This window comes from Pagrus major, chromosome 11 (genome assembly GCF_040436345.1).
Source record: "Pagrus major chromosome 11, Pma_NU_1.0".
Taxonomy (NCBI): Eukaryota; Metazoa; Chordata; class Actinopteri; order Spariformes; family Sparidae; genus Pagrus; species Pagrus major.
The window spans coordinates 6,443,425-6,456,002 of record NC_133225.1 but is presented as its reverse complement, the minus strand read 5'-3'; the positions used below and the strand labels follow the sequence as shown (position 1 = coordinate 6,456,002).

The 12,578-nt window shown below is 44.3% G+C and overlaps 1 protein-coding gene across 3 annotated transcripts; it reads right to left on the bottom strand.

Moving 5' to 3' along the window:
- Positions 1–2,237: 2,237 nt before the first annotated feature.
- Positions 2,238–12,578, bottom strand: sap130a (Sin3A-associated protein a). Of its 3 annotated transcripts, none has more exons than XM_073476030.1 (21): positions 12,555–12,578; positions 11,135–11,262; positions 10,789–11,054; positions 9,741–9,905; positions 9,524–9,650; positions 9,280–9,395; positions 9,069–9,193; positions 8,617–8,764; positions 8,432–8,522; positions 8,211–8,315; positions 7,946–8,087; positions 7,235–7,350; positions 6,714–7,013; positions 6,460–6,631; positions 5,784–5,882; positions 5,323–5,678; positions 4,977–5,222; positions 4,760–4,885; positions 4,547–4,650; positions 3,899–4,012; positions 2,238–3,656 (listed from the first exon to the last, which is right to left on the bottom strand). In XM_073476030.1, the coding sequence occupies exons 2-21, from the start codon at positions 11,244–11,246 to the stop codon at positions 3,498–3,500; spliced, it is 3,189 nt and encodes a 1,062-aa protein (XP_073332131.1). In that variant the 5' UTR covers positions 11,247–11,262; positions 12,555–12,578; the 3' UTR covers positions 2,238–3,497. The 3 variants fall into 3 exon arrangements, with proteins under 3 accessions (XP_073332131.1, XP_073332129.1, XP_073332128.1); XM_073476028.1 differs by lacking the exon at positions 12,555–12,578 and adding an exon at positions 12,357–12,434; XM_073476027.1 differs by lacking the exon at positions 12,555–12,578 and adding an exon at positions 11,945–12,125.

Genomic DNA, 12,578 nt, shown 5'->3' with positions numbered 1-12,578 from the left:
TCAATTAAAGATTTTATGTTGAATCTCACTGTATCACAAAAAACCCCACTGATACTAAGTATGATCAAGCGATTTGAAGACTGTTGTGTGTGTATGATGTCACCTCTTACCTGAGAAAACTTCTTCGGTGGAAGGCCCTGCTGCTGCTGCTGCTGCTGCTGAGGGAACGTTTCCTTGACTGTCTCTGAAGCAGGAAGCAGGGAGTTTTCCGAGCAAACACCCCCTTTATGGCCTTTTGACTTTGCTCCTGCAAGGGTAGAGCCACCCAGTACTAACCACCAGACTCGAGGCGCACACTTAATATCATCACGCTGCATGAATTTTAATTGTTTTCATGAGAATAATAGTAATTTGTGTTTAAAAATCTGATGTTAATCTCAAATGATTAGATAGAGATCGTTTAGGGAGTGTGAAGATGACAGGAGTACTGCAATCTACTGGAAACTATATTAACACAATATCTCTGTCTATTAAACACATACAGTATATGACAAACACAATTAACATGATCAAAAAATCAACAACAATTAAGTCAAAACCAGGATTTCAATTAAACGTATTATCCAAGTCCTTTCTAACTGAAACAGATGATACATGCCGGACATAGAAAGGCATGAAAATCTTTACGTTTCCAATATTCTACACACCAAACCAAGTGGCATTATTTGGCAACAGGATCAGTCAGCTGGTGTGTGCATTCATGCTACTAGGGGAAAGTGGATTACCCAAATGCCGGTAAGTCATTTTCCCTGATCCATAAACAGTCGTCAGAGGTCAAGAATTGCCAACGCGTCCTGCTGTACTCGAAGGTAATTATGTTGTAAACAGCAGATAGCAAAGAGGAGCGACTGGACTCACTCACTCTGGAGAAGTGAGAATGTGATCTCACTGGATATAACAGCTCATTCAGTACATACCAGTTTTGGTCTGTGACAATAATGACAGATTAGACCGAGCCATAAAGATAAACTGACTTCCAGAAGTATCTCCTTCAAAAAGGGTTAAATCGGAGTGTAGACCTGGTTTAACATGCTTTCAAATAATACCTAAGAAGAAAACAGGGTTTTACAATAGGTACCATCTGTTGGGTTAGAGTGTAGGTTCCTCATTTCTGTTGACACTGAAGTATAATCACATGCAAAGATCGGAGATAATACTGTAAAGCAGGGGCTCCAAATGTGCGGCCCATGGGCCAATGGCAGCCCTCAGACACATTTTGTGTGGCAATTGAATGTGCCATGAAATGCATGGATTATATTTCAATCATATCATGTCAATACTTTCGCTTTCAATTGCCTTAATTTAAAAGCACTATCAAACAGTAACGTTAGCTAGGGAGTGGCTGAATGCTAACGTGAGCTGGTGTCTATCAGAAGCTAATGGGTCATCACATATGGTGTTTTATTTTGAAATATGGCCCGTTGTCTGTCTGGATTTTTGCTATCCATTGTCTTTTCAGTTGCTGATCAATCTGGAGGCAGTGAAATGATAATAATGTGTCAGATTTCGTACATTTACACAGCTCGCAATCTGGAACACAGCAGTGCCACAGTTGAGTTTTCCACCCTGAGCGTGTTGTCAGAGGTAAATAGCCGCTGAGTGAATATGGTCAAACATCTATTCACCCTCATGCCAACAGAAAATCAGATGTAATTTTATAGTCCAAAAAACATTTCTGGCACGGTCGAGCTCACACACCCACTTCATACAGGTGTACTTAGCCTAGCAGTTACAGTAAAGGGTATAAATTATGTCTTAACAAATCAATTTGGGATCTCGGGGCTTCCAGTGACTTGGATTGTGCCAGAGAAGCAGCATGGAGCCATTTTATGTTGTTTTTTTTGTTTTTTTTTACATTTTAAAACAAGACCCAATCTACTTCAGTTGTTTAGGAGAATGCTGCAACGCTGTGTTGCTGAGAAGCTCCAGAAATGTTTTGTGGACTTCAAAACTTCACCTGACTTTCCATCAGCATGGGCCTGAGTAGATGAGTTGATGCACCTCCTGAGGGTTGCAGGGACTAGTTCCATCATCAAACCATTATGAGACCAATCAACAAAATCCTACAAAACCTTGCAATCTCACTATCTGTCCTAAGGTGTCTGAGGTCCGTTTATCCAGTTCGCTTGGCACCAGAATTATTTTATAACAATATGCAATTTAAAAAAAAGACATTAGAATGACAAATAAAAGGAAAACGAACAAATAAACATAGCGACATACAAGCTTAACCGTGGTATTGTTTAAGTATCTTTACTATAATTACACAGACAAAAACAATGTACAATAGCTGAACGTTTCAGGCTCACTTCATCCCATAATGTCATTATCTTTACACTCTGCAAAATGAAGCGGCACACATCACACAGCACAAAATGTTTCACCGAGTACAAAACATGAAAAGAACGAGGTCAATGAAAAACCAAAAGCACATTTACAGTGATTTACATGAATTCAGTTCACACGAGGATATTCTCTGGATACTCTGTCTGGCAAACGCTCCAAATGAAATATTGTTTTAAACCACCATGACCCCCATTTACTCTGGATTAAGTAGATGATTCAGAGCAGCTGAAATGTAAAGGTAACTTGGCATTATGCATATGCTGTGTTCTCACTTTCAGATAACAATTTTAGGACACTATTAATCCTTCAAGAGCATTTTTTGTGTATCAATTCAAATTGCCACATTTAGGTCCTCTCCTAGTGTTTTTTTTTTTTAATATCTTGAACCTCATAAGTACTCCATCATCTCTTACATTACATATACATGTGGCTGATAATGGGTAACTCATACTAAATAAACAAATTTGAACTACAAGAATCTAGGTGCAGGACATTCTGAGAAAAAGGGGTAAGCAGTGAAACTTGTCTTTGAGAATATTTAAACAGCACGTGAAACAGCGTTCACACATCCTCATCCATTTCATGTACACCGACAAAATGAAGGCACAGATTAATGAGAAGAGCACGATTGAGATTAGTCTGTACACACAGCTCACTACAGGACTCCTTTTATACGATTAAGATTTAACTCAATAACTCTCAAGGTGTTCAGCTTAACTGAAACACTTTCATCACTTACATGGATTCACTGCACCTGCATTTAGTGCCAAAAATCAAAGATACACCATGTGCCACTCCAAACATTGTCTTTAAAGCAGAGGCAGGAATTAAGTTAGTAAAAATGGTCTCTTCAAAAATGAACAAAAAGAGGGGAAGCGGTGACAGGGCCGTCCAGTTGGTCACTCTGATGTGACCTACGATGCTCCACGCTCAATATGTGCGTTGGGTCGTAATGAGAACCTAATCCCGATGGGCCTTTCTTGCTCTTGAAGCCCTCCCGTCACTTCTCTCTGCCCGCTCTCAGGCAAGCTCGGGAGACTGCGAGTGATTGTATGCAGGCAAATCATAGCACCAAGTTCTGAGCAGCTCCTTCACCCCTTCAGAGAGGGGAGGGTGGTGGTTGTCGACAGAGGTGGAGGTCCTTGCCTCGGTTATGCCCGTTCTTTACGCTTCAGTTTGGAGGACTTCTTGACGGCGCCGTTCTTGTTGAGCAGCTTCAGCACTTTCTCCTTATGGTCGAGCACTTTCATCATGGTGTCTCTGGCCTCGGTCACCTGGTCCATCACCAGCTTACAGCGCTGCATGTTACCCTGTGGACAAAGGACATTTACCGATTAGTTGTCAACTATTAAATTAATGGCCATCTATTTTAATGATTGTTTCATCCTATGTCAATTAACTCTTATTTTCTGAAGGTGTTGTGATCGGTATTTACAACTGCTGGGTCATTTGTTCCCACTGTAAACATGACAAGGAAGGAAGCAGCAGCAAGGAGACAGACTCTAATGTCTAGTGATATTTTTGAGATCCTGGCCTGCAGTAACAATATTACCTGTATAAGCTCATTGATTCGGTGAAGGTCATCATCGGCTCCTGCCCTCTTCTTAGGAATCAGGCCCTCTTGAAGGGTGGAGAGGCGGCTGTACACATCATGCTCCAAACTCGACTACAGATCAAGTCACAAACACATTGTGTTTACAGAAGTACAATCAAAAAATGACAGTGACAAGATTGATTTTATCTCTGGACAATATCACTGAATTATTGTTACAAGGAGCTCATGGTGAATCTCAACTTTCAATTTAACAAGCTTTATTAGCATGTTGTTTCAGCCCTGAGCAATTTCTCTGAGTCACATATCTTTACATATTTCTATATGTAACTAAGTTGTCGTATATATTGTAGTTGAGTGCATAGATGTTTATATATCAATTAGTTTTTATTTTGATTTGAATTCCTGTGCTAGTACAACTAATACAAGAAAGGAAACTGACAGTGCAGCAATGTTAGTTGAGATTTTACGTCAACAAAGTTTTAGAAACGTAAGGACAAAACATAATTAATACGGCTAATATGTAACTCACTGTCGTTTCAGCCACAAACAAACTCAGCCTTTATCTAGACCAGTGAAAATCTTAAAAGGACCATTAAGATAAACACTACAGTGTTGGATTTTGGCAGGTCTGAGGTCAGCACTCACCAACTGCCTGAGCTGTGCTGCACACAGGTGAATTTTCCAGCCTTGTGCTCTGCATGCCACTCCTCTCTGGTTGGCCATATCCTGTAAGCTGCCCTTCTTCTCCTCTATAAGAAAGGCACAAGGTTGTTGTTTAAAAGAAAAGCCATCATCATTCATTCTCATTAGCTGTATAAAGTATTGAGGTTTTTTGCCTGTGAGCAGGAGGTTACTGACCTTTGACTCGGATGTCGCTGTACCTCTGGAAGTGGTGGTAGGCAGCTTTCCAGGGGTTCCGATAGTGCCGCAGAAGAGTCACCGGTGGTCGTGGCCTGACTGGTACATACCGCACTCCTTCCTCATCTGGAAGACAAAAACAAGTGTTGAACAACTGATAGTGCAGATAACACATTACTGTCATCACTGCACTAATGGATAGAACTGCATTACATACCAACATATTCCCTTGGTGGGGATTCCCGTCTCTCAGCCCTGCCGGTGATGGGCCTGCCTGGGGCCTTCTCCTCATCTGTGCTGTTGGTCTCCACCATCTCACTCTCCTCTGTTGAAATAACATGCTGCTGCTTGCGGGGCTTTTTCCTCGGGGAGGCTCCTGGGATCAGATCTCCTGTGGCAGGGGCATTTAGGGTGGAGGCCTGGGTGGTGAGGCCTGGGGCTAATGACAAGTTTGCATTGGGGTCTGACAAGATAAAAGATAAAAGATAGACAGTGTTTATATATGTGTTTATTTCACTTTCCTTACATTGATCATTTTCACTGATGACTGACATGCTCCTCACCTGGCTGGGAGGTGTCCATGGCTTCCACCTCCTGCTTTATTTTCAGATCTGGGCAGGCGGAGCTGAGAGCAGAGGCTGCAGTGCTACTGGCTGCAGGTTGAGTGGGAGAGGCCACAGTGTTGGCCATTGAAGCGGGAACAGGGGGAGTTACAGCCATGGCTGCTGGCAGGGCGGAGAGGATAGTGGAGGGCTGGGAGGGTGGTACAGGCCCCGGCGTGGCGAGCATGGTGGGGATGGCTTGGGCGAGGTGCTGGGCGTGTGAGGCCTGCTGCTCTCCTCCCTGAGAGGGCAGTGCTTCTACTGTAGCCATGACAGGAGGGGCCACCGCCATGTGAACCTCCGCTTTGGGCTTCACACTAAGAAGAGGCAAAAGTCTCAGGTTACGAACGTATATTAGAACTTCTAATGACAGGATGTTAACAGGAATGTAAGTGATGTGATCGAAATGACAGAGGACTCACCCTGCAGGTCGGGGAGATCCGGCTCCTCGCATGCCACTATCCATTCTGCCACTACCAGGTTCACTGGGCTGCGCGGGGATCAGGTTTTTACGTACACAACTGAAACACAAAGAAAGGCAGGATTTGTTTGGTAAAAGGACAATTTTAACCATCAAACTTGAACTTTACAAGTTTCTGTCAAACTTTATTTGGAGAATCCAAAGCTGACAGACTATGTGCCCCTGAAAGTCCTCGTTGAAAATGTCATCTGATTATTATTGCACAGAGCTGCGGTCTAAGACACACTTTCCGAGGTAGGTCTTATTTTATGGCTGGGTTTTGGTCTAAAAATTATAGGGCCAGGGTTAGAGTTACCACAGCCTGTACTGATTCAGGAAATAACAAGAGATACTCTGTGCAGACAGATTTAATCTTATGCCACATACAAGTGAATTATGTTGTCAGTTTACTGAGATATTATCTGCTGGATAACACTCTCGGTAATGAACACAAACACGCATCGATTTCAAAAACAGGTGGCACTCATTGGGTTCAAACAAGCTGTTTAAGACACGTTTGTGTGGTTTAGAGAGTTTGCAAATTCTGACTGGACCACACACTAAAAGTGGTTCAGGAGATGAAAATGAAAACATTGTTGCGTGCAGCTCTCAGCCTTGTGTGCTGATCTCCTACTCACCTTTCATTAGCAGGTTTCTTGCGGAGGATGCTGGGTCTAGGGGAGGAGACCAGGGTGGGAGCTCCTCCTACTCCACCCTGGGCATGTGCCTGCACCATGGTGGCTACTGGCTGGGTGGTGCTGAATGTGGTGCTGATGGGACTAGCTACATAGCCATCAGCCAAAACAACCCCTGAACAAAAGAGAACATGCATCACAAACAGCTCATAAACACCACGTTGTTCTTCTGGAGGCAGTACAGAATCGGTATTTACCAGGTTTGGCTTCAGACTGCGCCTGTTGCTGCTGCTGTTGCTGCTGTGTGACTATTGGTGTCTGCTGTATTCCTTGCGTGGTGATTGGTGCAGACGTGTGCAGGCCCTGCACTCCAATCGGTGCAGGCTGGATGCCCTGCGCAGTGATTGGTGCTGGCTGGATCCCTTGGGTGCTGATTTGTGCTGATGGGAGACCAATCCGGTCCACTGCCATCAGCTGCATGTGGTTCAGATGGACAGTGGTTGCCACGCCTACTCCAGCTTGGGTGGGCAGTGCTGAGCTCGGAGCTTGAGGAGTAACTTAATGAAAGGGAAAATAAAGTTAAAATGACATCTTTGTTCTATTAAGTTACATGTTTAACCCTCAAGTTTCACAGATGCACGGACTTCATCATGCTTTTGTGACAATTTGTGACAGTTTAGATTTAGTCAGATTATAAAGTTAATGCACACTATGTTCAACATTCACTACAGCAGTTGGCTGTGACTGCAGCAAAACAACATTGGTTAGTGGTGCTTACCAGGATACTGGCGGATGGTGGATACAGAGCTGCTGATGGGGGTGTAGGTGTGCGTCAGAGGGTATGACGAGGAGTACGCCGGCAGGAAATACTGGAACTGCACAGGCACCGAAGGCCTTGAACGGAAAAATATATACATGATTAATCCAATACTCATCGTTATCTGAATAAAGTTTCTGTCCTACTCTAACAGTTGATCACATTTTACTCGTCATTCATCTTACATATATTGTCCATATTCAGACATAATTACAAAACAACCTTTTGATCCATTGTGGTTAAAGGGATGGCAGGGGCGGACTGAGGGTCAGTTGATCAACCATGTTGGTCCAGACTGAAATAACCCAACAACTACTTGGTGGATTGCCATGAAATTGTTTGTGGAGACATTTATGTCTCCCTGAGGGATGAATCATAAGAATTTTGGTGAACCCTTGTTTTTTTTTTTTTTAAAATAGTGCCATCATCAGGTCAACATTTTAACTAGAAATTCTGCTAACATACTAAACATCAGCATGTTAGCATGTCACTACGAGCAGGTAGTTCTTTGATGTCAGTCAGGTGTGACTTTACACTGAGCTATTCAAACAAAACTGATTAGGTTGGACGTCAACCACTGTCTCCTTATGACCCAACAATCCATTTCACGGATGTTTTGTCCTGGTGTAACTGTGTCAGTGAGCGAGACTCAATTCACAATCTTGAGCTCACCTGTTGTCACTTCTTGCTTCCATGGTGACAGGGTTAGGAGACGACCGATGGCCTGGGATGGGGATGAGGTTGGTTCTCTCTCCGGGATAGTCGGGCTGCACACGGGATGAAGAGTGGGCGATGGGCTGAGGGACCACTTTAGCTGTGAACAACAAAAAATTAATGGTTAAGAGAAAGATTTACCCAAAACACACTACCACAACCACATCCTGCTAATGAAGCGCACAACAGCGCTCTGACCAAAGACACAAAATGACCAACGTACCAACAGGGATGGCTGAGGTGGTCACTGCTGTAGCATGTGAAGAGTGTGACGCCATTGTCATGGTAACAATAGTGTTACTGGTCATCTGCGTGTGTGGCACAGTGCCTGAACAAGTAGGAGACAGGTTTTTAATATTTCTGAGGGAAGAATGGGTAATTTGCAGTCAAAGATTAAAAAGTTTTGTAACTAGTTGTAGATATTGTTATACAAAAAATCAGTACCTATTGTTGTGGTTGATGGCACGGTGTTAGTGGCAACAATTGGTGCCACAGTTGCTGCAGCTACTGGTGTCACAGGACTAAAGATGGGTTTCTGTGGGAGGCAAAAAACAGGAGCAATAATGTCAATGCCACTTATTACAATGACCCTTCATTGTTGATGCAGGCAGCCATCAAGAAGCAGTAACCTGTGTCATAGTGTGCGGAGGCTGAGGCTTTTGAGACCCGATAGCAGGGTGAGACGGCAGTGTGATCCGTGTGGCGGTGTCACGGGATGTCTGAGACCTCTGAATGCTGACTGTGGCTGGAGGGGGGTGAATTGTCAGCCCTGGACGCCTGGAAGAAAATAATACTGCATCAAATGAGGCACAGGTACGGTTTGATAAAAGTCTAAAAGGAAAGGGCCACAAAATAGCCCCATATTAAAGAACACAAATGGCTGTTAAAGACGTAAAGGATAATAGAACAATGTAATGTTTCATATTATCACAGCTCCCCATGTATGATCGCCACAAATCCTTTAACTTTGCTGTAAAAATCCATCAAATTAAAATGGTGACCGATCTATTATAATTTCTAATACGTATGCATGCAGCATCTCTGCTCAGGTCCTAGTTGATAAACTGAGATCGCTACTTACCCATGTGCCACCTCTGCAGAGTGCGTGACTGTTGGGCTGATCACTGGGGACTGAGTTCTACTAGCTGAAATGGGGGCCACCACAGTTGGAAGCACCGCTGTAGATGTTGTTACAGCAGGGCGAGACTGTGGACAGAGGCGTAAGACACTGTTACATACACTGTCTCAAATAAAATATCAACACTTTTTTTGATGAAAGCTCCTTAAATCACCTGAATAGTCTGGTGGATGATGTGCTGCACTGTGGGCTGGCCGGGGCCTGCACTGGCTCCAGTGGCTGGCCGCAGGACAGTTTTGGAGCTGGACATCACCGCTGCTGCAGCAGCCCCTGCAGGGCACAAAGAAAAACAGATCTAGAGACATGCATTGCTGCAAACATGGGGTAAAGAGACTACAGTTTCAATGACACGCAAACATTTACTGACACACTGTCTTAACATAGTACATCATGCATACCTCGAGGTAAATGTGATGTGAAGGTCTGTGGAGGGACCGCAGGGGTCCCAATCTGCAGTGCAGGAGCACTGCCCCTAATGATCTGAATGTTCGCTGGCATCAGGTGGTGTAGGCTGCTGGAGTGACCCTATAACACAATGAAAGCAGCCCAAATCTTAAGTAATCAGCAAGAAAGAGACAATAACATACAGTAACAGACAAAGTACAGCACACTCACCTGCTGACCACTGATAGTAGCCACAGGAATAGATGGGGTTGTAGTACTGCTCTCTATGGTGACAGTAATGTGACCAGGCACCTTGGGGGGAATGGGGATGTGAGCCTGATTGGAAGCTGGTGCTGGGGCAATAAGACGACTTGGCATAGGTGACTTCAGGACAGCCTAAAAAAGACAACAGGCAAATATATTTCTGTTGTTTAGAGGTGTTAGAAGCAGAGCAATGCCGGGGGGAAAAACAGCATTTACTGAAACCAAAAACTGCAATATGAAATGACATGTTGCAGAAGAACACTTGCATTTACATTAAGTATTTGTTAGATCAATTTGAACATGGTCAGTATCCTAATAAAGCTGACAGTAAATGTTGTTGGTGAGCCAGTTAAAAGCAAAACTAAGTAGCTATCAAAGCCCTTACATTTTAAGCACCTAGGGATTCATTTGGTTCTGATTCTATATCTGATTATCTACGCAAGCATTTTGTGAAAATATCTTTTTAGTCGCAGAACTCATCCTTCCAAATTAAATGCTGTAACAAAACTACATGAAGTTGGAACATCTCTACCAAACTAGACTTAAAACAGATGTTGAAAATGTAATTGCTAAAAGGTTATAAATTTCCTGTTCATTCCATTGCCCTTCCTCATCTTATCTCAGATTTCAGCGTTGGACCAGTTAACACTAAACAAGCCCAAACGGACCCTTTAAAATGAAACTTGTCCAACTCTGGACTCAATTGTTACATGTGAAATCCTTTTCAAAATTTAAGCTTAACAATACAGACTGTTGGTCCCTTTTTAACCCTGACTCATCCCAACAATTGGTCCAGCCAAGCTCCTCACTTCAGAAAGGTTATCTTACATGAACCAGCGATAATCTAACACTTCATGAATGAATAAATCAACCTTATTCAGCCACAGTTAATGGTTCACTAACCCCAAAATGTACTTTATCTTATCGACTTTATGTATTATCAAAGTGTGTAAAGACACTACACACTGTAATATCAGTATGTGCACAAAGCTTCGGTATCACTTGTAATCTTCACCTTCATCTGTCCCTCGGTGAGGACTGCAGGCTGGCCCTGTGGGAGGTGGACAGAGGGGGCAGGTACAGTCACAGGTGTGCCAGGCTGGATTGGCACAGTTTGGGGAGCAGCTTGTGGCTGGCCGTGCGTCTGTACTTGTGGGTAAGGTCTGACCACCATGGTCTCCTGCTTGTCATCTCTGAACGCCAAGGTCCCCCCGCCCCCGGCAGGCGGATGATCCTGCTGCCCGTGATCGGCATCCCGGCTGCTGTCCGTATCCCCACCACCTGAGGGAAAAAAAAAATAGTGTAATTTAACTTTTTTTCTTCCAGGTGTCCTGCAAGTGTTTTCAGTGACAATAAGTTACCTGGTGCGTTTGACGGCTGATTGACAGACACCAGGTTTCCAGCAGCAGAGATCTGAGGCGCTCCCCCGGCGGAGGCAGGCAGCCCGTGTCGGGGGAATTGCTGGGAGCTCATTTCAGCTATTTTAGACCTACAACAATGTTGAGATTGTACGTTAATTTCAGAGCTAGAAACACCGGATGCATCAGTAAGGTTCAGGGCGAGTTGAAAACTGCATTTCGACGATAAAAGCCGACAAATTTAGCCCGAACAGGGGACGCGGGTATATAAACAAGCTAATGTGCCGCTGCAGAATACGATGGCTAGCAGCTAACGTTAGCAAAGGAGCAGGTCGATAAACATGGACCTTGAGAAATTGATGTCGATTAAGCCGGACGACATTTTAAGAGAATGTCGCTGTGAAAAACACGCAACAAAAACATTTGCGTGGACCTTTTGTTTAGCGTTATGTGGGCAACAACATATGACAAAACTGCTCCGACAACAACTGCATCGTTGCTGGTCTTTTATCAAAATACGCGCAGGTACAACAACGACTTTTCGACTGCCAACACAAGAAGGACACAACCCGATATCCACCCAGTCAGATATTACTCGCTACGGGTACTGGTTCTGATTCGGTAACCTTAAAAACTCAAAAGCTACCTCGTTAGCCAGCTAGCTAGCTAGCAGCAGCAAGCTAACGTTAGGATCGCTAACACTGGTGTCGCCTGTTTTTCGTGCTAAATTCTGAACTTTCTCGAGAGCACAACGGCGCAAACTTCGCAGGGGACGAACAAACAAACGCGTTTCGACGTGTGTGCAGATGTTACCGTTATCGTGGAGTTACTAGGCAATGGTCGTTTCGTGGATTACAATTTTTTCCATTCGTCTTTTCTTTTTTTTTCCCAACATGTAAGCCGGAAGACCGCTGAGCAAGAACCGGACCCCTCTGTTTTTCATCCGACCAATCAGAGGCGAGACTACCAGGGTCGCTGACCAATCGGAGAGCCGGAAATGTTTTTGACCAACCGAAACGAGCGGGGGGAGGAAGCTCGAGGGACCCGCAACACCAGTGTCACGTGGTCAACGGAGGCAGCCGAGTTAGCAGTGAGGCTAATCTGCTAGCACTGCTAGCTTGGCCGCCACTAGCAGCGAAGAAGACGATTTTTACAATGTTTCACAGTGTTGTACAATTCTTCCGCTGCTTCCCGTTGTCACCACCGGCTTCATTATTGAACTCACAGACGATAAATGGTTAATAGTTTGTTCGTAACGCCGCCGGAGCGGTCTGCCGACGGCTTCGGCTATCTCCGTCTGTCACGTGATCATCGCTTTTCAAAGTGGTAGGTGTCCCTCCAGAGTCTCCCGCTAACAGACGGATCGCAGCTCGCTGATTGGACTCTTGCGAGTGAACTAAAAGTTGAGTCCTTCCTGCAATACCTGCAGTTAAACACCAGGTGGCAG